The following is a 25151-nucleotide window of genomic DNA, read 5'->3' on the forward strand; positions in this document are numbered from 1 at the left end:
CACAAACCCTCCAGGGTATGGCCAGCAAGTGAATATGGGAACCAGGTCACTGTATCCTCTCCCCCAAAAAAGCTTAGAAGTTGCAGGTCCTGGAGACCTGTGGACTAGGACCTGGGTTGAACAATGGGGTAAGGGCAAGGGCTGGGTTTTGATGGATTCTTAACTTCTCTTGTTGGCCTGAAGATGTTCTGGACAAATAGCTTAACTCTTTTGAGGCCCAGTTTCCCCAATCCTCACCCTAACCCTACAACTACCCCCAAGAGAGAATAGGGATATTGATGGCTATCCCACAGGTACAGCAGTATTTCTTGAATGTTCTTGACAATAATCCAGGGAATAAATATATCATCACACAGAACATACATACAAAACTACACCTGAAGGGGGGTGATAACTCAGTGATAAAGCACTTGCCTAGCATGCATGAGGCCATGGGTTCAATCCCCATCACCACATTAAAAACAACAACAGCAACAAAACTACACCTGACTCTTAGGACAGGTGGTATGTTTGGATCTTTCTTATTCCTTTCTTTTTTTCTTTTCTTGTTTTTCTTTTTGCAACGTTGGAGACCAAATCCAGGATCTTGTACATTCTAGACAAATGATCCACCACTGACCTATAACCCCATACCTCATTCTGTTTCTTTTTTTTAATATTTATTTTTTAGTTTTCAGTGGACACAAGATCTTTATTTTATTTTTATGTGGTGCTGAGGATCAAACCCAGCGCCCCGCGCATGCCAGGCGAGCGCGCTACTGCTTGAGCCACATCCCCAGCCCCTCATTCTGTTTCTTAAAAAAAAAAAGAAAGAAAAAAGACTCCACTCGATAGTCTAAATTGGTAAGAAAGGGTAAACTTTGGGCCTTCATTTGCATATGTGTCTAACTTTGTATTCCTTTTCTTAAATAGAGTCCCTCAAATTCTATAAACTTCAGGCTCCACAAAACCGGGATCTGCCATAGTATATAATTAAATATGGGATCATATATTGAGCAATTATTGTGTGCCAACTTCTGTGCTGAGTGCTTCAGCAGCATTATCACCTTTAACCCCTAGCACAATATGCCAGATCCTATGTTATAGATAATCAAACTGAGAACCAGAGAAGCTCAGTAATTTGCCCACGTCACACAGCTGCCAAGTAATGTAGTCAAGACTTGAACCCAGGTCATCTGGATACCAGAACCCCTGTTCTGTGGAACAACTCCCCTACTGTGGAAGCCTGCAGAGAACTGTGCTCAGTAAGGCTGGGTGTGATGATGCCCAGCTATAATCCTAGCAGCTCAGGAGGCTGAGGCAGGAGAATCTCAAGTTCAAAGCCAGCCTCAGCAACTTAGCAAGGCCCTAAGTAACTCGCTTTTACTGAGGCTGACTTTAAACTTCTGCCTCAGTCTCCTGAGCTGCTGGGATTACAGGCATGCCCCACACTGTGCCTGGCTCTATAATCCCTTCTTGACCAGTACAGGTGTGTTTTTGACTACAGCATTCCAACTAGCATTGCCAGATTTAGCAAATAAAAGTAAGGATGTCCAGTGAAATTTGAATTTCAGATAAACAATGACTAATTTGTTAGTATAAGAATGTCCCGTGCAATATGTTGTTGGAATTTTCAATAAAAATAGGCCTTCTCTCCATCCCCTGCCTACCACCAGGTCTTAGGAAAAGGGTCAGGGACTCAAAGTGGAATTAACAAGCTGATAAAAGGTAAGGAGCTGAGAAGAAACTTTGAACGAATTGGGTGCTTAGTGCCCCCATAAAGAAACCGGAAAGATGTTCTTGGAAGGATTGAGATAGAAGCCTCTCCTCCCAGATTTGTAGACCCCTTCAATATCATGCTTTTTTGACTGGAGATACCCAAAAGATTTGAGAAGCTATCTCAGGGAGTCCTGGAAGACAGACACAACACATGCCCTCCTTGAGTGTCAATTTTACTTGAGAATGTAGTGGAGAAACTATTATTTGATATTAAAACAAATAGGCATGTGATGGAGTAGGATGCAAACTCCCCAGGAATGTTTAAGATAAAAAACCTGAGGTTTCAAAGGGTCAAGGATGGCAGCCTGGAGAATTTGACTCAGACTCCACGGGAGGACGATGATCACCCTCGTCTGCTTTTAGGGCTTCTCCACGGAAATGGGTGAGAACTGCAGGCAACCCAGGCGACCGGGCGCTGGGAGGGACGCACCCAGGCCTGCGCCGAGAGGGAGAAAGTGAAGCTGGGAGTTGCCACTCCCAGACTTGTTGGAATGCAGTTGGAGGGGTGGGGGGGCGAGCCGGGAGCGCGCTGCTCCCAATCACGGGCGGCGAAGGAGGTGGAGGAGGAGGGCAGCTTGAGGAAGTACAGCATGAAGTTGTGGAGCTGAGATTCCCCTCTACCGGGACCCTAGAGCCGGAGAGCCCCGCGAGCAGCCTCGCGCCCCAGCCCAGGCCGTCTTTCCGGGCCGCGCGCCCGGCCCTTGCCCCCGCCGCACCCCGCACCCGCAGCCCGGTGCAGCCCGAGCCATGGGGCCGGAGCCGCAGTGAGCACCATGGAGCTGGCGGCCTGGTGCCGCTGGGGGCTCCTCCTCGCCCTCCTGCCCCCCGGAGCCGCGGGCACCCAAGGTGGGTCTGGTGTGGGGAGGGGACGGACCGGCCACCGGCCCTGCAGCCAGAGTCCCCGCCGACGGCCGAGGCGGGCAGAGCCGCCCGGCGACTGTGCGACCGTGCGGGCACTCGGAGCCTAGGGGCCCACGGCCGAGAGGGGGCGGAGAAGGTGGGGCGGGGGTCGGTCACGCTGAAGCGGCGCCGTCAGCCCATTGTAGGGACCCGAGCTTTCGCGACTCGGAGAGGGCGCCGGGAGCTTGTCAGGAAAGTTATCTGAGATTGTTCAGAAAGTTTTCCTCCAGAGGGTTTTTGCGTGGGGAGTGTGTGTGCGTGAGAGAGAGGGAGGGAGGGAGGGAGTGTGTGTGTGTGTGTGTGTGTGTGTGTGCATGCGTGCGTGTGTTCTCCCTTCGGAGCCCCCGGACGCTTTCTCAAAGCTTTTCCAGTTGGCAGCCTCGCCTCGGGACTGGACTGGGCTAGATTCCTCGGGGGTCCCCTCTGCCCTGCCCCTCCCCCTCCCCGCCCCCCTTCAGCCGATTGGGTTTAGTTACTCAAGCTTCAGGCAGGGTCGGGAGGAGGGGGGCAGTGGAGAAAGGAACCTGTCCTGCCAAGCGGGGAGGAGGGGTGGCCGGTAGGCTGCAGAGTTGCCTCATGTTGGGGTCTGGGTTGGGGGGAGGGGCAGGCATTTGTTTTGAACAACTTTTTTTTTTTTTTTTTTGGTGCTGGGGATGGCACCCAGGACCTCCAGCATGTTAGGCAAACGCCTTATCACTGACTTTTGAACAGATTTTCTTAGGGCCAGCTTTGGGACTGCGTGCTTTGGGACTTTTGGAGAGTATGGGCAAAGGAGGGTGGTGGTGGGGGTTTCCTGGTTTCTAGCTTTGTTAGAGTGGGAGAGGTTTAAGGAAGGGATTCCTGGGTGGTTGAGGGAAGGGAAGTTAAGAGAAATAAGGCCAGATGGGAGTGAATAGAGGGCTGGGTTGTGCTGCTGCCTCTTCCTTCATACTGCATGTGGAGGGGTGATCCCTGCAGTGTGTCTCCTGACCCATCCATCCATCTGTACCAGTAATGATAAAAGCTGACATACTCTGGGCTGGGTCTACTCTGCCAGGCATCACGCATAGTGTTTTGCATGCATTCCCTTCTTTAGTCCTGGGAACAAACAGAGTAGAAATCCTGTTAGTATCCCATTTTTCAGGTGAAAACCTGGACTGAAAGAGGTTAAGTAGCAACCAGTAAGTGGTGGGGCCCAGACTGGACTCCAAGCAGGGTAACCAGACATTCTAGATCACAATATTAATCCACCTGGAACACTGGGGGACACTGCTCACTGAATCACTGGGTCATGGGAAAAGGAAAAAAAAGAGGGTGTTCTGGGAGCAATGGGTAGTCTCCATAGATCAGAGAATCTGGGGAGGGGGTGGGTGTCATCAAGCTTCGTGTTGCCCCAGTGGCCATGTCATTGTGTGTTTGAGGCTGCTCTGCGTGTCTACCCTGAGTTGTGTGGTGTGATTGTTTGTGTGTGTGTGGCTTTGTGTTGCCAAACAGCAGTCTCCCTGCTGACTTGGGGACACAAGCTGAACTCTGCCCTCTCCAGGAACTCCCTCAAGGTGCTGGGCCAGATCTGCTGTAAACAACGGGGAGGTGGCCCTTCACCTCCTTGCCTAGGAAGAAGGCTCCTCTCCAGGGAGCCCATCCTTCCCCTCCCTGTTTCCCAGGCAGCATCTTCACCTCTGACCTTCTGATGAGAAGGGTGAGGCCAGCCTGGCTGTGCCCTCCTCACCTTAGCCTGGGAGTGGAGTTGGCAGGGAGTGGCCTGGTGCTGCAGAGGTGGGATCTGAGGGCTGGGTTCTCTTCGCTGGGGCCTCCTCCTGTCTTCACCCCTCAAAATGCACAGAGACAGAGTGTGATGTGCAGGTGGAGCACCCAGATATATCCCAGGGCTGGAAGTTAGGGCCAGAGTGACAGAAAAGGCCCAGAAGTTTGGGATTTTGCTGAGATCTTTCTTTGAGGTCAAAGTTTTGGAAATTGCAGCCAAAACATCTTTTTACTCTTGTAGAGCTCATTTATATCTTAATTCCAGTATGGTTCTTCTAACAGTTCTATTTACTATATGTAGGGAAAGTACTCATTTTTTAATATTCAGGGAAGAACAGCTGAAAAGAGAAGATAAAATATGAAAAGATAAATATATCACATTCCTAAGTCAAGTAGAAAGCACTTCTTCTTTTGATTTGGGATTACCCATATCCTGCTGTATTGTATGACCCTCTCTTGCCTCTTTTTGCCTTTTAAAAAAGGTACAGTGTGCTTCCTATAAGCCAGATGTAATCCAGAGGTGTTTTCATTTGATCTCTACAACATATGGTGAAGTAGGTGACAGATGAGAAAAGTGGAGTTTAGAGAAATGAAGAGACTTATCCAAGGCTCCCCAGCTATCCAATAATTTCTAGGGCATTTTTGGACTCTTCGTGAGGAGGCATTGAGAGTTGGTTAAAGTCTTATTTCACTCAACAGCAATGGTTTGAGCAAAGTCTTGGGGCAGCCAGGCAGCGCATGGGACAAGAGTGCTACCATGTTACTCAGAAGCGTGGCCTTCCCACCCACTTATCCCGGCTGTAGACGGTGGACTGAGAGGGCCTGAGGGTCCCTCCTGACTGAGGAGTTCTCCCTTCCTGTGTGGCCCATGCCTGCTTTCCTCTTGAGCCCTCCCATTCTGGCCAGGGATGGAGGTCCGTAGAGGGCAGAGGCCAGGGGGCACAGACATGCCTGTGGGCAAGGGAGGCAGCTGGAGTGGAAGTATGAGGGGCCAGTGTGAGGCTGGGCTGGGGAGCTGTTACAAGGTCCCTGGTAGGTGTGCCTGCCCCTAGGTGATGGAGTGAGCTAGAAAGAAAACCCCTCCCTGCCTCTACCTGTGGGAAACCCATCTGGAGTGACACTTCCATCTTTTGCTAGGTCACCCATCATCCCCAGCCCTGGGAAGAGAGCCCAAGTAGGGGCAGGGCATGTGTGCTCTCACGAGGAGTGGGAGAATTATTATAGCTAATGTTTGTGTTGCCCCAGTTCTGTTTACAAAGCCTTGTCATGTTTACAGACTGCTTCTGGATTTATCCTCTCTTTTAATCTCATGGACCTTCTCTGAGGGAGTAAGAGTTGTTAGGGCCAAGTTTAGGTCCGTAAATATTCACTGAGTGGCGACTAAATCGAGGCACTGCTGGGCGTAGAGATGACTGATTTGGCTTCTGCCCTGGAGGTCTAGAGATGTGCTCAAGGTCACACAATGAATGGTCCAGCTAGGGTTTTTGCTCCAAAGACCCTGACCCCAGGCCTTAGCCTGATACCATGCTCTATACTCCAGGTGCGTAGCGGAGGTGAGTCCTGGAGACACTTGAGTGGGCTCTGGCCTTGAGGGCTGGGGAGAGAGGAGCTTTGGCAACGCCCATAGTTTCCTGGTAGTGTTGATGGAGATGGAAGGACGCTTTGACTTTTGTGCTGTAAGCAAGAGAAGCAGCTGGGGCTGACGGCCATGGGGAGAATTCACTGGAGAACTCCTAGGGCTGGGGCCAAGCTCTGACCACCAAAGTCCAGCAGGAGGGACATGGACTGTAACCACCTCAGCACCAGAGGGGATGAATACTGTGACCTCAGTGATCCCTTTTGCTTTGCTCACTCTGGACATATTCATTCATTCATTTGGCAATACTCACTTATGGGTCCTGCCCTGGTTTTGGACTGGTCCTGCCTCAGTCTTTGCCCCAGAAAGTTGGAGGATGGGGCTCCTGAGAGGCAGGTTCCCTAGGGACAAAGAGCACCCTGTGTGGATTTAGGACCATCTGGCCCCCAAGAAAATCAATGAAGGCAGAATGGCTATGGGGACCTTGGTGAGGACTGGGGCTGGGGATACTGGTTGGGAGGTGGAGAGTCAGGTGGAAGGTGTCCAGGAGGCCTTTTTGACCTCTCCTCATGGCTCAGGAGGGGGCTTGGTGGGCGGGTTAACCTCCAACTCCCTGTGCGTAGCTCTCAAGGGTACCAATTTTACCACCTGTCTGCAAACGCTTTTTAAGTCTTACTCAAATCAGCCACAAATCAGGTAAACAAACTGCCTGGTGGGGCGGGGCTCCCATTCTTTCTGACCTGCTGCCCAGCCCAGCCACCCTGCCCTGCTTGGTGCTCGGGTGTGTTGATTGGTAGCATCGGGAGAGTTGGTGTGTGTTTACGTTTGTGTGGGGTGTGGTGCATTATTTGTGTGTGCAGTTAGGCTTAATGGCAGGGTCTAAGGCAGACAGACCTGAGTTCGAATCGTACCTCTGTCACTCACAAGCTTTATGACCTGACCTTGGGAGGATGTAATCCCTGTCCACCTGTTCTTCTTGGCAAAATAGGGATGCTAGCCCCAGTCTCTGGAGGATGAGGAGGCTCCACCGAGTTTCTGCTGAGCACACAGTAGGAGCTCAGCTCAGTTGCCTGTGATGGTTGTCACTGTTGTTTTCCTGTTGCTTGGCTGCCACAGCTGGTATCCCTTGGAGGCTGCAGAGAACCACAGGGGTGAACTGTTGCAGCGGGTGGGTCCCTGTCCCCAGCTTGGCCAGGGCCTGGGGTCTGGGCCTAGAGACAGCTGCGCCTATAAAGCAGCTGAAGCTGCGAGACCGGGGGAGGTCCTGGCAGCAGTGCGTTATTTTGGGCCTGGCCTGCCACCCCCAGCTCCTGTTTCTCTTGGGAGCCTAGTGGGGGGAGGGCCTGAGGAAGGGGAGTGGGAATAAGTGGGTGTGGCATGGAGTGGGGAGGCCTGACAGTCTCTCTCCTCATCTGGGAGGTGGACCCTGGAGCTCTATTTTGGGGCCCTCCCCCTCCTTCCTCTTTGTTTCCTTTTCTATCTGCCCCGGAGCCATGCCAGTAGGGACCACTCTGGGTGTTACTGAGAGGCCACCAGTCTGTGGCCGTTGGCACAGGTGGGAAACTCGGGGACTTGCCCTCCAACCTCACCCAGCTCTCTGGAGGCAGGTGGATATCTTTTCACCACCTAGCATTTGACCTTAGGCTCCAAGTCGCTGGGAGAGCAGGTCCCCTGGCGTCAGCACCTGTAGCTGGTTATTGTGCTGTCCTTTGAATCTGCACGAGTCCCTGGGAGGTAGAGCAGCAATTGCCAGGAATTCTGGGCATCAGGCACCTGTGGGCCTGTGTGTCCAAGGGTGCCCTCCCCCTCCTGCTCCCCAGCCTCCTGGGCAAGACGCACCAGGTGATTCATCTTCTCACCAGAGCAGAAAAACAAGTTGAACTGGGCACTTTAATCTCCCCCCTGCTGGCAGGCCTGGTCCTAACTGCTGCCCAGAGCCCCCTCACAGGGTGATTTACACTTCTAGCACACCTGGGCTTGGTAGATGCTTCTGATCTCAAGGACACGAGGCTGAGATGCAGGTGGGTGAGGTGTGGCAGTTCATCCCGATGCCCCTTGGCGGACGGTTGGTGCTGGGCAGGTACACAGGGCTGACGTAGTGCCCTTGTGGCAGAAGTTTCGTGGCATAGGTTGTGCCAACTGGTTCTGGAGCTTTGCCCTGAGGAGGTGCCAAGGGTGAGGGTGCTGGCGTAGGAAGCTGTGGAACATGCTTCACTCTGGCCCATGATCTGCAGCTGGATCCCTTAGCTGGGCTCTGAGACTTTCTTCCTCTGCATGGGGGAATTCCAGAGGTCCTGCAGTGATGACCAGGCCCCTGGGTGCCCAATGCTCCAGCTATGACTCCAGTTTACTCTCCTTCCCCACTTGCTGGTGGCATTGTGGGGGCCAGTACCCCTTGCCAGGAGGTGGGCATGTGGGTGTGTTGGAATGGCTTGGAGAAGGGCAGGGGGTATCCAGAGGGTCCATGATTCATCAACACTTCTTGGGGGATTTTTACCCCATGGCCCTGAGTTGTGCCTTTGGGACAAAGGGAAGCTTTCTTTGCCAGCTGACACCCTGTATTGGCAGCAAGCCCTACAGGGCTGACACACTGGGGCCCCTCTGGATGCTCAGGGTGGCCCAGCCAGAAGGACCATCGTCCCAAATTTCCCTATTCTTCCCCAACACGAAAGCTTTCTTCTGCTGCGGATCCTGTAGGTGCAAGGAGGTGGGAGGAGGGGGCCCGTCAACCATGCTTTCTTCCTGTCAGAGCTGGCCTGACTCCACGGAGTGGGTGTGGAGGAGGTGGCCAGGTCAGAAGTCACTGGGCAGAGTCCTGACCCACCTCCTCTCTCCCACCAGTGTGCACGGGCACAGACATGAAGCTGCGGCTCCCGGCCAGTCCTGAGACCCACCTCGACATGCTCCGCCACCTCTACCAGGGTTGTCAGGTGGTGCAGGGTAACTTGGAACTGACCTACCTGCCCGCTAATGCCAGCCTCTCCTTCCTGCAGGTGAGGCCTATGGGCAGAGCAGCCAGGCCCACCGGGTGGGGCTGAGCCTTCTGCTTATTGGGGGTGGTATAAGAGGGGACCCTTTCCCTATATTTCCTCTCTTATTGTAGTTTCTCAATCAGCATGTCCTTTCTGATGTCTAACCCCTATTCCTTCTACTGCAAAACTGGTTGACTCCCTCTGTAATGGGAATGGCCATGGACATCTCTGAGTGGGATGCAATTCTGTTTCTGCTAAATTTTGTGACATCTTGCCACATGATCACTTCCCCCTCCAGCTGTCCTTCCAACGGTTGTTGTCCCTCTCCTGCCTAGAGTGGTGGAAAGGGTTGGTAGAAATATGCGTTCCAGGTCCCGTTCTGTCACTGACCAGGGATGTGCATGTGGTCTAGACTCCTTAGCTTCACTAGGTCTCAATTTCCCTATCTGTATATTGGGACCAATAGGCATCCCAGGGGACCCATTGTGAAGGTCACAGAGAAATGTCTGTGGAAAGGTTATGAGCAGGAAAGAGGAGACCAGCCCGCTGGAGCGGGGCTGCAGGTGCACTAGATGGCAGACATCACTTATCTAGGCCTTCCCTTTTATAGAAGAAGATACTGAGATGCAGAGCAAGTGTGCAGACCTTGCTCACCGCTCACAAAGCGCCCCCACCCCCAGCATTATCTGTTTAGATCATCCAAGAATCTGGCCAGGTGAGGAATGGCCTCCATCTCCATTTCCTGCCTGAGGGAGCAGACCTGCTCAATGGCTGGGGACCTTGCCAAAGATCCCGGAGCAGTCCCAGGGGTCCCAGGGGGATAGCAATGGTCCAGGGCCGGGCCACCTCATCCCCCACCCTGCACTGTTCCCTCCCAGGACATCCAGGAGGTGCAGGGCTACATGCTCATTGCTCACAACCAAGTGAGGCGAGTCCCTCTGCAGAGGCTGCGGATTGTACGAGGCACCCAACTCTTCGAGGACAGCTATGCCTTGGCGGTGTTAGACAATGGAGACCCTCTGGACAGTGCCACCCCTGCTCCGGGGGCTTTTCCTGGAGGGCTGCGGGAGCTGCAGCTTCGAAGCCTTACAGGTAGCCCTCGCCATCATTGAAGTCTCTTGGGTTTGGGGAGCAGGGCCACTGCTAGTCACAGAGAGGGTCTGTGTGAATTACAAGTAGTGTCCCCTCCGGGTAGAGGCAGGCAGAGGCTGGGAAGGAGCCCTGTGACGACTGGAAAGAGGGTTGCCGTGTGGCTTCATGGCAGAGCGCTTGTCTAGAACTGGGAGGTTCCAGTTCCGTTCCCGGCACCACACGCACAAAACAACAGACAGACAGATTTCCTTTCTTTCTAGTAAGTCACAGCAGCTTGTACCAGCATGTGCAATTTAATCGTTAGAATGCAGCCTGGGTTTTTGCCCCCACTTGACTCAGTACAAGTATGCAGTCAACAATTTATGGAATTCTAGGTGATGGCCCTGGAGGTGACAGTGTCCCAACCTCTGAATGCCAGGTTTTTCATGCGGGATACAGTAATCTTGTGAATACTGCTACTAATCCATCATTGTTAGTCTCATTTTACAGATGAGTAAACTGAGGCTTACAGAGAATAAATGACTTGCTCAGGGTTATACAGCAAGTTATTGGTTAATCTGGGTTCCAGCCTCTTATTTTTTTGTGATGCTAGAGATCAAACCCAGGATCTTGCATGTGCTGAGTTGTTGTTCTACCATTGAGCTGCACCCTCAGACCCCTTTTTTACTGCCAAGAGGTGTGCAAGGGTGAGGGGAAAGGAAAGGAGAGCGCTCATACCCATGGGAACATCTGGACCCCACCCATCTGCTCACTCCCGCCTCGTCTCAGGTTGTTCGTGTTGGGGTCGGGGGTGTCGGCAGGCCTGAAAGATGCTAAAGATGTCTTTCTGCTTTCCGGGGAGCCAGGGGGTTGTTTAAGAGGCCTGCGCCCTTCAGAAGGCAGGAGGCCCCAAGGGAGAACAGAGGTGACCCATGAGAATACAATCCACTGATTATTGCCTACCCCACAGAGATCCTGAAGGGAGGAGTCTTGATCCAGCGGAACCCCCAGCTCTGCTACCAGGACACGATTTTGTGGAAGGACATCTTCCACAAGAACAACCAGCTGGCACTTACGGTGATAGACACCAACCGCTCACGGGCCTGTAAGTCACGTCCCTCCTTGCCTGTGTCCTTCCCTACCTGTGGCCTCTTCTCTGACAGCCCACCCAACCCCAAACTCCTGACCTACAGCCACACCCCTGCCTTGACCTCCCCATTTCCCCCTTCTCGGGCCCTCCTGCTATTCCTGTGTCTCTTTGTCTCTGTCTCTCCCTCTCCCTCTGGGTTTCCCACGTGGCACATCCCGCCTCTTGTCTCTGTGGCTGTGTCTCTCCACCCTCTCGCTGCACTCCATCTCCCGCTGCCTCTCTCTGGTTCTCTCCTAGGCCAACCCTGTTCTCCGGCCTGTAAAGCCAACCACTGCTGGGGAGAAGGTTCCCAGGACTGTCAGAGCCGTGAGTCTTGGGGAGGCCTAGCATCTGGGGCGTGGTGGGAAAACAGGTGACATGGGAGAGGTGGGACAACAGGTCCCTGGTGACTTCCCTGGAACAGGAAGTTTCCCCCAGAAGGTGATGCTGGTGAGGATTGGTGTCTGGGCCACTGCATGCCCTCATCCTGTCCTTTGTCCAACAGTGACACGCACCATTTGTGCCAGTGGCTGTGCCCGCTGCAAGGGCACGCTGCCCACCGACTGCTGCCATGAGCAGTGTGCTGCCGGCTGCACGGGCCCCAAGCATTCAGACTGCCTGGTATGTGCCTTTCTGCTTGGTGCCCATCGTGCTTCCTCACTAAGATGCAAGAGGGGGTGGGCACTTTGCCTGCTATGCCCGGTTGCCCCTGGCACACTGGGGGAAACAGCTCAGTGACAGCCCGCTGCTTGTCCCCATCAGGCTTGCCTCCACTTCAACCATAGTGGCATCTGTGAACTGCACTGCCCAGCCCTGGTCACTTACAACACAGACACCTTTGAGTCCATGCCCAACCCTGAGGGCCGTTATACCTTTGGCGCCAGCTGTGTGACCACCTGTCCCTGTGAGTGCTGGGAGAAAAGCATGGTTCAATCATTTGGCTGGAGGATGGTGTATGTAAATGGGAATGGATTTTGAGTACCGTGTGCCCTTGCTTTGGAGGGCTGGTCATCTGGTTCTTTTAACAGCTATGGAGGAGGTGGCAGCAAAGACAGGCAGCTGAGAGCCAGACTTGGGAGCCAGGTTTGAAATCTGGCCCTCCCGCTTACAAGGCATGTGGCCTCACTGGGCCTTAGTTTCCTCATCTGTAAAATGGGGCAATAATAGTCCCAACCTCATAAGGGTTGAGTGAGTTAATATTTGTCAAGCATTTAGTAACACTGCCTAAAAGCTAGTTTAAGCATTCCTAAAGGTCAGGTTTTATTTTATGGTCTGCAAAGATCAGGGTTTTATTTAATAGCACCTCTATTCACTGATGGACATTTAGGGATTGGGCTTGAACCTGGGGAATCTCTTTCCTCATCTTGTGGGAGACTGTAGTGGGCCTTTAGGTCCAGGCTGCACCTCCTTTTGGTGGGTGAGAGGACAAGGTGTGGAGCCAGACCATTTGGGCTCCAATCCTGGCTCTTCTGCTTACTAGCACAATGACCTTGAATAATTTACATAATTCTGTGCTTTGGTTTCCTTTTTGGCAAAAAATGAAAATATAACTGCTGATCACATACAGTTGTTATAAGAGTAAATGAATGTCAAGTGCTCAGACATTTAAGTATTTGTTGATAGTACTCTTCTTGTACCTGGGCACAGAAGACACTGCTCATGATGAGGTACAAAGGAATAGGGTACATAGATACATGTTTCTGATCTCTGCAGACAACTACCTCTCTACGGATGTGGGATCCTGCACCCTGGTCTGCCCTCTGAATAACCAAGAAGTGACAGGGGAGGACGGGACCCAGCGGTGTGAGAAATGCAGCAAGCCCTGTGCTCGAGGTACCCAACCCCTGCTCCCAGACCAGCTGTAATTCCTGTCCCTGTGCATCCCAGCCTGGTCCAGCCCACTCTGTTCTACTATTCCTTAGGCCCTTCTGGGACCTGGTCCTTTTTTCCCAGTGACTCTGCTCCTGGCCCTGCCTATATCAGTCCCCCAAGTTTCCCGGTGCCTCCTGCCTATGTGGGGAAAGGATCTGGGGGCCCAGGTGTGGACTGCAGTCAGGACCCTGGTGCTCCACATGGAGATGACCCACCCCTTCCCCTCCTGCCCCCTACTCCTGCAGTGTGCTATGGTCTGGGCATGGAGCATCTGCGGGCGGCGAGGGCAGTGACCAGTGCCAATATCCAGGAGTTTGCTGGCTGCAAGAAGATCTTTGGGAGCCTGGCATTTTTGCCAGAGAGCTTTGATGGGTAAGGGTGGGCACAATGGCCTAGGCAGTGTCAGGGCAGATACCTCATCCCGAGCACCTAGCTGTAGCAGCAGCCTCTCTGGGGAATGGAGGGAGACAGAGGTGGGGAGCCAGGAAGGCAAAGGAGGCAGCTGGGGGACCAGTAGGAGCTGGGAGGTGGAGGGGTATTTTTGCCAGTGACATGTTATCCTTGAACATGGGCTTGTATGGAGATCAAGCCATCCAGGTAAGTATAATTCCCCAAGTTGATAGCAGCTTTATTCATAATAGCCTCAAATTGGAAATGATCCAAAGTTGAATGTCAGTAGATGGATGAATAAACCAACGGTGATACAGCCATACAGTGCAGTCCTGCACAAAGCAAAAAGAAATGAACCCCCTGTACCCACAGCGTGAGTGGATCTCAAAAAACATGTTAAGCAGAAGAGGCCAGAATCACATAGGCTCCACACTGTATGATTCTCTTTATGGACAGATAAAACCACTCTGGTGAGCTGGGATGACACATGCCTGTAATTCCAGCAGCTTGAGAGGCTGAGGCACGAGGAGCTCAAGTTCAAGGCCAGCTTTGGCAACTTAGCAAGACCCTGTCTCAAAAGAGGGCTAGTGATGTGGCTCAGTGGTAAAGCACCCCTGGGTTCAATCCCCAGTATCTGGGGTGGGGGTCGGGGGAACCACTCTGTTGAGAAGATCAGTGGTTGCCCCAGGGCAGAGGCCTGGAGAGGGACACTGGGACTATTTCTTTTTAAAATTTTATTTATTTATATGTGGTGCTGAGAATCGAACCCAGTGCCTCACACATGCTAGGCAAGTGTGCTACCACTGAGCCAGAGCCCCAGCCCGCTCACTAGGGCTATTTCTGAGGAGGTGGAAATGTACTGAATATCAACTGTGATAGATACATGGGTGAATGCAATTGTCAACAGTCATCACACGGTACACTAAAAATCTGCATGTTATTGTATGTAAATTATACTTTAATTAAAAATAATATTCAAAAAGAAGAAAATACCCTTCCAAAGTTTCCTTTACTTCTATTCCCCATCCCAGAGAGAACCACTATCAGTTGTGTTCATCTGAGCACTTGTATCTTTGTAGACAGACATACAGAGAAACAGTTTTCGTGGCTGAGCTGGGAGGGTGGATTATTTAAATGGGAGCATGTTGTGAGCAACAGTGTGCCTTTGCTTTGGAGAACTGCTCAGTTTGCGTCGCACTGCCTGCTTCTTTTAACAACTACGGAGCAGGTGGCAGCAAAGACAGGCAGCTGAGAGCCCGGACTTGGGACGCTGACTGGTTTGAAACCAGGCTCTACCACCGCTTAATCTTGCACTTATTAGTCTTGTTGCTGTGCCTTAGTTTCCTCATCTGCACAATGGGGTCAATAATAGTCCCGACATCCTAAGGTGGTTATAAAGTCTGAGTTAGAATTGGTTACATTCAGAACAGTGCCTGCAGATGCTAAACACTCCCAGGTTTTTATTCTGTAGTCTGCGGATATGAGGGTTTATTTAACCGCACCCCTCTTCATTGATGGACACTTAGGTCATTTTCAGTTTTTGCTCATTCAAACAGTTCTGCCTTGTATCCACCTCTGACAACAGAGGCCAGTATTTCTCTGGGCCACATTCCTAGAAGTAAGATTTTTAGATCAAAAGATACAAATATTGTTTTGATAGGTGCTGCCAAACTAGGGGCCGGGCTCTGATGCCCAGAATGGGAACAGCTGGGCTCAGTGGGCAAAGGGGTTAAGCAAAGGTGTTTGTGGGCTGTAGAGAGTGGGGTGGCTGGACCTCTCTGGGTTCATGCCCGCCTACTTCCTGGTCTTGCTGATTTCCTCCTGATCCTTCCAGGGATCCTGCCTCCAACACGGCCGCTCTACAACCTGAGCAGCTCAAAGTGTTTGAGACCCTGGAGGAGATCACAGGTGGGCTCTGGATGTCTGCATCCTGCTCCGTGGGGGTTGTGGGGGGCTCTCTCCCTGTCCCCACACCTCTAGCCTCACCCTCTGCCTGCAGGTTACCTGTACATCTCAGCGTGGCCAGACAGCCTGCCTGACCTCAGTGTCTTCCAGAACCTGCGAGTCATCCGGGGACGCGTTCTGCATGAGTGAGCATTGGAGAGTGGGGAGGGCTCTCTGTGAGAAGCTCTGAGCGTGGGAGGCGCCCTGTTCCCCAAGGACACTGCAATAGCCTTTCACAGGAGTTCGCAGGGTGTTCTGGAGGCAGGCAGAAGGCACGGGCAGCCTTTGCTGACCTGGAAGGGGTGGGGGTCAGGTGCCCCTGCATCTGAGTGCCCCTCCTCCCATAGTGGCGCCTACTCATTGACCCTGCAAGGGCTGGGCATCAGCTGGCTGGGACTGCGTTCACTGAGGGAGCTGGGCAGCGGGCTGGCCCTCATTCACCGCAACACCCGCCTCTGCTTTGTGCACACGGTGCCCTGGGACCAGCTCTTCCGGAACCCCCACCAGGCCCTGCTCCACAGTGGCAACCGGCCGGAGGATGAGTGTGGTGAGACTGGGAGCCCAGCACTGGGGGCCCCTGGCTGGCTTGACCTCTTGCCTTAGCTTCTCACTGGGTTCTGCCACGCTGCCTTGGCATCATGCCCTCCCCTTCCCTCTGTTTCTGGACTCTTAGGACTCTGCTTGCATTGCCCAGCACCTGTCCCTACCCCTTCAGCCCAGAGTCACATCCACAGTCCCCTCTGACTCCTTTCTCCTCACTGCAGCGGGTGAGGGCCTGTCCTGCTACCCACTGTGTGCCAATGGGCACTGCTGGGGGCCAGGGCCCACCCAGTGTGTCAACTGCAGCCAGTTCCTTCGGGGCCAAGAGTGCGTGGAGAAATGCCGAGTCCTGCAGGGGTATGCGGGGTGAAGGAGGGGGAAGCTGGAGGGACGCACAGGTTTCTCTCAGACCCACTCATCACTCATCCCTTCTCTCAGGCTCCCCAGGGAGTATGTGAGTGACAGGCACTGTCTACCATGCCACCCCGAGTGTCAGCCCCAGAATGGCTCAGAGACCTGCTTTGGATCGGTGAGGTGCTGGTTGGCTTAGAGCTGGGAAGGGGTATCGGCAGGAACATGGCAGATTGGGGAGAAGCCTCAGGGTGTGTTGTCTAGTAAAATCTCCCTGGAGAGTGCGCAGGACTCAGACCTGGATGGCAGGAGGGCCAAAGGTCAGGGAAGCTGGAATGTGGGGACTGCCAGGCTGGGGCTGCCCCTTCAGATTGTGAGCCTAAGACCTTTCAGATGGTGACAAGGTCCCAAGGAGGCCTGTGTTCTTGGATGTGGCTTGCTAAGGAGATTAGACCTGTGTGCTCTGGCATCAGATTCCCTGGATTCGAATCCAGGCCCTGCTTCCAACCTTGGTTTTCTCATTTATAAAGTGATTGTTGTAATGGTACCTACCTGATGGGGGTGTGATGAGAGCAAAATTAAATAGGGTTTGGCACAGCACCTAGGCACTGAAGAGGCTTTCTACATAACAGTGATCATCGTCACTTGCTTTACACCTTGGATAACTCATGGCCCTCTCTGGGCACCTTCAGTTTCTCTGCTGAAACCCCTTCTTGGGATCAAGCTTTGAAGGAGGGTCCACAAGAATGAGTGAAGAGTAGGGAGACAAGTACTGCTGAGTGGCCACAAAGGGGACCTATGGGACTGATCCTGCTGCCCACAAACCTTTTCTCCCCATCCAGAAGGCTGACCAGTGTGTGGCCTGTGCCCACTACAAGGACCCTCCCTCCTGTGTGGCTCGCTGCCCCAGTGGTGTTAAAGCTGATGTCTCCTACATGCCCATCTGGAAGTTCCCGGATGAGGAGGGCATGTGCCAGCCCTGCCCAATCAACTGCACTCACTCGTGAGTCTGGGGACTTTTCTGTGGAAAGGAGGGCTTTCACTGCAGGGGCCTTCACTCACTCAGACAATTTATTTTTTAATTTTTTTTAAAGAAGAAGATGTTTTTTTTTTTTGAGAGAGAGAGAGAGAGAGAGAATTTTTTAATATTTATTTTTTAGTATTTGGCGGACACAATATCTTTGTTTGTATGTGGTGCTGAGGATCGAACCCGGGCCGCACGCATGCCAGGCGAGCGCGCTACCACTTGAGCCACATCTCCAGCCCCTCAGACTTAATTTAAACTAACACATGAGATATTAATGAAGGTTGCTAGCAGATCTATCCTCTGTTACTAATTTGGAGCTTGCACATGGTGGTGCATGCTTGTAATCCCAAAAACTCAGGAGGCTGAGGCAGGAGGATGGCAAGTTCAAAGCCAGCTTTAGCAACTTTGCAAGGCTCTAAGCAACTTAGGGAGACCCTGTCTCAAAATAAAAAATAAAAAGGGCTGGTGATGTGGCTCAGTGGTTAAGCACCCCTGGGTTAAATTCCTGTACATACATACATACATACAAAAATAAATAAATAAATGAAATTATAATAATTTGGAATATTTCCCCCCATCTTTTTTTTTTCTCCCATACTGGGGCTCCAATCCAGGGCTCCATGCATGCTAGGTATGTATTCTACCTCTGAGCTACACCTCCAGCCTGTTTATCTGTGTATAGTCTAACACGTTTCTTTTTCAAATTGGGATCATAGACCATACTATTATTTTCATTTTTTTTTTTTTTTTTAAATAGCATCTTGCAATGTTTTCCTGTGTTCTAAACATGCACTTTCACTCTCCAGCCAGCTCCTCTCCCTGGGGGGAACCACTGGATTGACTTCTGTGTGTATATCCTTCCAGACTTTTTCAACATTCTTTGATTGAATCATGTAAAATTGTTCTTTGTGGGGCTGGGGTGTAGCTCTATCCCCAACACCAAAAGAAAAAAAAGAAAGAAAGAAAGAAAAAAGGATCGCTGTTTGTGTAAATTCAAAATGGTCATTTTGTGTGCATTTTTTTAAAGCATTACACATTTTTTTCTAAATTTTTTCATACCTTTATTTTATTTATTTATTTTTATGTGGTGCTGAGGATCAAACTCAGGGCCTCGCATGTGCAAGGCGAGCGCTCTACCGCTGAGCCACAACCCCAGCCCCTTATGGGCATTTCTTAATGTAAATGGACCACACTCTGCATATTTTTCTGAATTTTGCTTTCTTCCTTATTTCATGCATCCTTTCTTATGAGTTCAAATAGATTTATCTTCTTTTTTAGATAAATCTATTTGAACTTATAAGAAGCAACTTTTAAAGCAACTTTTTTAAAGCAACTCACACTCTAGCATGGACATAATTTAACCCTGTCCTTATTTTTAGCTTACTTATTCTTTTTTTTTTTTTTCAGTAGCTTATTGCAATTCAGCTCCATGTGTGGAGGAACATCCTGTGCATGCCCCCTAGCACGCTGCTATTGGCATTTTTAGGGTGCATACTGACAGGTGGCACTGCTGATTGATTGGTTGGTGTTGGGGATTGAACCCAGGGCTTTGTCCATGCTAAGCACATGTATGCTTTTACCACTGAATTAATTCTCCTTGTTATTTAATAGGCATTGCCAGATTAGTCTCAGAAGTTGTGCAGTTTACCCTGAGATTCTTTCATGGAAGGAATAGTTAAGCTTTCAGGCTCAATGCTCCTCTGGTTGCTCCCCACTCCTATGCATCACAGGGAGGTGCAGGGGAGCCAGGATGTGGGTTCCCAATCTGGAGAAGGAATCACCTTGTGGGGTGATAGAAAGAGCACTGGTGATCTTGAGTCCAGTTTCTGCCTTTGTCAAAAAGGGGATAATAACCAGCCACACCCACCCCAGGAGGCTGGTTCCCTGAGTTGTTGATGGGACTCTCTTTCTTGCAGCTGTGTGGACCTGGATGACAAGGGCTGCCCAGCTGAGCAGAGAGCCAGGTGGGCCTGGTCCCCAGGAGGTACCTGTGTTGTCCCTGGGGGTGGGGGGGGGTCACTGTTGCAGAAAGGGATCACCTGACATGTTCCTTTCCATCGCATTCTTACACTGTTGAGCCTTCTTTCAATTTGCTTCAATAAGTGGATGGAGGACCTGGTCGGGGTGCTAGGGGTGGTGTGTTGCAGGGAAAGGGTGCTAATATACCCAGTATATTATATATACCTTCCACTCTGGAGTAGCTTGATATCTTTTGAGGGACACGGGCCAAGTTCAACTCCCTGGAATTCAACGTAGATTGAGGAGGAATTAGCAAATTCGTAACTGGGGGGCAGTGGGAGTCTCCAAGGAGGAGGTGGCATTTGAGCCAGACCTTGAAAGAGGGGCAGGCATTTCCCTTGCATTTGGGTGGAAAGCCTGGGGAAGAAGTGTCAGGGAAATCTAGGGTTGATCGAAGGTTCTGGTGTGGTGGGCTGCTGAGTGCAGTCATGGTAGGGCCAGATCTGGAGGGCAGGCGCCTTGTCCACCAAGCCACAGGACTTGATTGTCTGGACAGTGGGGAGCTTTGGAAAGAAGAAAAACAGACCGAAGTATGTTTTAGGCAATCATTTGTCCAAGAAGCAAACATTCATTAGAGGTTTGCCATGTGTCAGGCCCTGTGCTGGGTGACAGGGGAGGGGGGAGACAAGAATGTCAGGTAAACACCCATCTTTCTCTACCCAGGATGAGCTGAGTCTCAACAGATGAAATGGTGATCCTAGCAGTAGGAACAGCATGTGTAAATGCTGGGGGGTGTGGAAAATTATAACCTGAGGTGAAAAAATTAGCTAGAACACTAGGATCACTGGGTACACATTCCTGGCCCCACCCTATGCAACAATCAGAATCTCTGGGGGTGGGACTCCAGAATTATGAATATTAACAAGTTCCTTGGTGAGTTTTCTGCCACGAAGTTTTAGAGCCCTGAGTTAGAGCCAAGGACAAGAGCACAGGGGATAGGGAGATGGGGATGTCTGGGGCTGCAAGTGTTCACAAGGGGTTTGGACTTTATTATGGAGGCAATAGGGAGCCAAGACGGGTTGTACAGTAGGAAAGAGAGGGTCACCCTGTGGGTCACCCTTTCCAAATGCCAGAGAACTTTATGTCTTTCCATGGGGTCCCTTCAAACCCCCGCCCCATACTGGCCCCCCAACCCCTGACCTTGGCTTCTGTCCCCAGCCCTGTGACATCCATCATTGCTGCTGTGGTGGGCATTCTGCTGTTCGTGGTCATGGGACTGGTCTTTGGGATCCTAATCAAGCGAAGGCGACAGAAGATCCGGAAATACACGATGCGGAGGCTGCTGCAGGAAACCGAGGTGAGGCAGGCCGAGGACCTCCCAGCCAGCCTGGGGTCTGCAGCCCAGTCCCAGCACTGACCCACCACCCCTCACCCAGCTGGTGGAGCCGCTGACACCCAGTGGAGCCATGCCCAACCAGGCTCAGATGCGAATCTTGAAAGAGACAGAGCTAAGGAAGGTGAAAGTTCTTGGATCCGGAGCTTTTGGCACAGTCTACAAGGTCAGGGGCCCAGCCAGGATCTGGAGAATGGGACAGTGCCTGGAGGGGTGTGGTCAGGAGTTCTGATATGGAGTGGGGGTGACAGCCAAGAACCTGGGCAGTGCTGTCTGGGTGGGGGGTGGGCTAAGCCAGAGGGCGGGGAAGGTATTCAGAGCACAGGGACCACAGTCCTCACTTACACTCTCCTCTTGCTGCATAGGGCATCTGGATCCCTGATGGGGAGAATGTGAAAATCCCTGTGGCCATCAAAGTGTTGAGGGAAAACACATCCCCCAAAGCCAACAAGGAAATCTTGGATGTAAGCCCCTCCACTCTGTCCTGCGAGGATCTGTGAGGGACCTCCTGGCTGTAGGGCTGGGGGGTCGTTCCCTCTTCACTGGGATTGGAGTGGGTGGGATCTCTAAAGCCTGACTAACCCCAGTCTGTAGACCCCAGCTGTGGTTTGTGATGGACGGGGTGGGGTAGGGCAAGGTGTGAGGATTCCTAGCTATACCCTCACCCTTTGAGAGGGAAAGATGGTGGCTGGGGGTTTGTGCCCTCTCAGTGTGCCCTTCCTCCCAGGAAGCGTATGTGATGGCTGGTGTGGGCTCCCCCTATGTGTCCCGACTCCTGGGCATCTGCCTGACATCCACGGTACAACTGGTGACACAGCTTATGCCCTATGGCTGCCTCCTGGATCACGTCCGAGAACACCGTGGTCGCCTGGGCTCCCAGGACCTGCTGAACTGGTGTGTGCAGATTGCCAAGGTATGCACTTGGAGCCGGGCTCGGCGGGCCCCTTGGAAGCAAACCCTTCTCTCCACAGAGCTAGGCTGGGAAGCATCCTGGCAGTGTGGCCAGGGTGAGGCCTGACTCCAAGATCCACCCTTCCAGGGGATGAGCTACCTGGAGGATGTGCGGCTCGTGCATAGGGACCTAGCTGCCCGGAATGTGCTGGTCAAGAGTCCCAACCATGTGAAGATTACAGATTTTGGGTTGGCTCGGCTGTTGGACATTGATGAGACAGAGTACCATGCCGACGGGGGCAAGGTCAGAGGAGGGAGCAGAGCAAGGCAGGGCAGAGTGGGATCTGCCCCACCCCCCAAAACTCCGAGAAGGGCTACCTCCCCCACACCCAGCTGAAGGACTTCCTCTTCCGCTCTCTCAGGTGCCCATCAAGTGGATGGCGTTGGAGTCCATTCTTCGTCGGCGGTTCACCCATCAGAGTGATGTGTGGAGCTACGGTGTGCTGTGGGAACAGCAGGGAGGGCTGGATGAGGAGCCATGGTGGGGTGGGGGGAGGCTGGTGGAAGGATGAGACACAGTTTGAGGAGGGAGGGAGAAGAGCTGCCTGTGCCCCACCCTGCAGGGTCTGTGCCCATCCAGTTTGTGGAAAGACTGGGTAGATCCTGTCTGTTGGCATCCTGTCCCACTCTCCTTGCCATGAAACCAGGCTCCTGGGCAGAGCCTTTGGGCTCCTTACACTAAAGCTCCCTCTGATCCCCTCCTCCTGATGCCTGTCTCTGTCCTAGGTGTCACTGTGTGGGAGCTGATGACTTTTGGGGCCAAACCCTATGATGGGATCCCAGCCCGGGAGATCCCTGACCTGCTGGAGAAAGGGGAGCGGCTGCCCCAGCCTCCCATCTGCACCATTGATGTCTACATGATCATGGTCAAATGTGTGTAGTGGGGCTGTGCTGGCTGCATGGAGGAAGGGTGGGAAGTCCTGGGTGGAGGGGACCAACAAGGGACTTGGAGGGGACCAAAAGCAGCATGTGAATGGACCTAGGGGCCCTGGTGTACTTGAAGGAGACTTAAAACCATCTGGTATCCTATTCACAGTGAAAGTTCTGAGTGCTATAAAGGAAGAGCTAGCCAAAGATATATGCAAAATTAAAAAGGAAGGAAACCAGTAGAAATGCCCCAAGGTTCTGCTTCTCTACCATGTGAGGGGCTTTGGGCTTCTTTGGGAGTCGTCTAAGTTAAAGTGGAGGGGGGTGGGAGAAGAGATGCAGCTAGGGCGGGCTGGATGAGAGCCATGTGGGGTGGGGGGAGGCTGCATGCTGAGCTCCCTCACACCCCAGGTTGGATGATTGACTCCGAATGTCGGCCAAGATTCCGGGAGCTGGTGGCTGAATTCTCCCGCATGGCCAGGGATCCCCAGCGCTTTGTGGTCATCCAGGTACTGGGTGTTCCTGCCTCTCCCTACCTCTGATGAAGAGCTCCCTCCTTCCCACAGAGGGGAAGAAAGGCACAGGAGGCCTGGGCGCCAGGCTTTCCTGGGAGGCCATGCTCTGGGTTGGTGAGGAGCTGCACCCTCTCTCCTTCCTCCCTAGAATGAGGACTTGGGTCCAGCCAGCCCCTTGGACAGCACCTTCTACCGCTCGCTGCTGGAGGATGATGACATGGGGGACTTGGTGGATGCTGAGGAGTATCTGGTACCCCAACAGGGCTTCTTCTGCCCAGACCCTGCCCCAGGTGCTGGGGGCACAGCTCACCGCAGGCACCGAAGCTCATCCACCAGGGTCAGTGCCCTTGGTCCCACTGGTGACTGTTTACCTCTCCCACCCCAATGGACCAGGGTCCTTTTCTCTAATGTTTCCCGACCTTCACCTCTCATGGAGACCTTATTGTCCCTAAGGAGGATTCTTGCTGTATCCCATCCCCTTCTTTCTCTCATGACTATCATACCCCAAAAGTGACCTGTTTTTCTCCTGTGATACTGTCACCTCCCATAGAGTCTCCCTTCCAGGCCCAAGAGTGAACCCCATTGTAACTTTCTCTCTTGTCCCCAGAGTGGTGGTGGTGAGCTGACACTGGGGCTGGAGCCCTCTGAAGAAGACCCCCCAAGGTCTCCTCTGGCCCCCTCAGAAGGGGCTGGCTCTGATGTATTTGATGGTGACCTGGGAATAGGGGCAGCCAAGGGGTTGCAGAGCCTCCCCACACACGACCCCAACCCTCTACAGCGGTACAGTGAGGACCCCACAGTACCCCTGCCCCCTGAGACTGATGGATACGTTGCTCCCTTGACCTGCAGCCCCCAGCCTGGTATGGAATCCAAGCTCAAGCTCAGAGATGTGGAGGCGGGGGAGCTGGGGACCCTCAGGCAGGGTTGGCTGGGGGGACAGTGATAGTGGCTGGGATACCTGGTTCCTTTCTTTAACAAGTCCTCTTCTCTTGCCCTTTCAGAATATGTGAACCAGCCAGAGGTTCGGCCACAGCCCCCCTCACCCTTAGAGGGTCCTCTGCCTCCTGTCTGCCCTGCTGGTGCCACTCTGGAAAGACCCAAGACTCTCTCCCCTGGGAAAAATGGGGTTGTCAAAGACGTTTTTGCCTTTGGGGGTACTGTAGAGAACCCCGAGTACTTGGCACCCAGGGGAGGTGCTGCCCCTCAGCCCCATCCTCCTCCTGCCTTCAGCCCAGCCTTTGACAACCTCTATTACTGGGACCAGGACTCATCAGAGCGGGGATCTCCGCCTGGCACCTTTGAAGGGACCCCAACAGCAGAGAACCCTGAGTACCTGGGCCTGGATGTGCCAGTGTGAGCCAGGGCCGAGTCTGCTGAGGCTCTGTTGTGCTCTCAGGGAGTGGGAAGGCCTGACTTGGGCCACGTCGTCATGAAACCCTCTGACCATGTGTAGAGGAAACTGCCATGCCAGGAATGTGTCCTAAGGAACCTTCCTTCCTGTTTGAATTCCCCAGGCAGCTGAGAGGGACCCAGCCTGGTTGGACATGGAGGCAGCACTGGGGATTTTGGAGCCCTGCCCCACCAGACTTTAGGGTCTAATGGATATCAAGGCCACAGTCTCCTCACCAGAGGCTGTGACCCAGCCTGGCCCTCTTCTTCCAGATCTTTCCTACTGAAGAATCAAGAGCAAGAGAGAAGCTGGGCCTAGGAGGGAAGAGGCCCCAAGGGAGTCTCTGAGAACAAGACATTGGGAGACTGTCCCTGAGACCTAGTGCTATGCTCCAGGAGGAAGGGAGCCGTACTAGCGTCCAGACCAATCCTTGTACAGAGTGCTTTTTTGTTATGTTTTTACTTGTTTTCCCCCCTTCAGTACCAAGAATCGAACACAGGTCCTGGCACATGCTAGGCAAGCACTCCACCACCGAGCTATACCCCAGCCCTTGTTTTTACTTGTTTTTTAAAGATGAATTAAGGACCCAGAGGGAGAGTGGGTGTTGTGTGGAAAGGGGAGGGGGGGGTGTCCCTGGGGTTTGGGGAAAGATGTCTCTTCTCCATTTTCTCCATTTCATTTGCAAATAGATTTTGGAAAAGAGCTGAGCCCCAGCCTATGTCTGGGGGTGAATCTATGCTCAACTCTATTGTTCACCTTATAGGCAACTCTCTTTCAAGAGTGAGTGGGAAGAATCTTCCCTA

General features: G+C 52.6%; 1 protein-coding gene across 1 annotated transcript; it reads left to right on the forward strand.

Moving 5' to 3' along the window:
* Nucleotides 1-2302: 2302 nt before the first annotated feature.
* Erbb2 (erb-b2 receptor tyrosine kinase 2) lies at nucleotides 2303-24945 on the forward strand. Its single transcript, XM_027923134.2, has 27 exons — nucleotides 2303-2604; nucleotides 8819-8970; nucleotides 9828-10041; nucleotides 10991-11125; nucleotides 11408-11476; nucleotides 11655-11770; nucleotides 11912-12053; nucleotides 12863-12982; nucleotides 13267-13393; nucleotides 15246-15319; nucleotides 15411-15501; nucleotides 15703-15902; nucleotides 16120-16252; nucleotides 16334-16424; nucleotides 17089-17249; nucleotides 19190-19237; nucleotides 20451-20589; nucleotides 20669-20791; nucleotides 20991-21089; nucleotides 21353-21538; nucleotides 21665-21820; nucleotides 21939-22014; nucleotides 22303-22449; nucleotides 22855-22952; nucleotides 23107-23295; nucleotides 23566-23818; nucleotides 23960-24945. The coding sequence occupies exons 1-27, from the start codon at nucleotides 2532-2534 to the stop codon at nucleotides 24313-24315; spliced, it is 3768 nt and encodes a 1255-aa protein (XP_027778935.1). The 5' UTR covers nucleotides 2303-2531; the 3' UTR covers nucleotides 24316-24945.
* The last annotated feature ends 206 nt before the right edge of the window (nucleotides 24946-25151 follow it).

This window comes from Marmota flaviventris, chromosome 17, assembly GCF_047511675.1.
Source record: "Marmota flaviventris isolate mMarFla1 chromosome 17, mMarFla1.hap1, whole genome shotgun sequence".
NCBI lineage: Eukaryota > Metazoa > Chordata > Mammalia > Rodentia > Sciuridae > Marmota > Marmota flaviventris.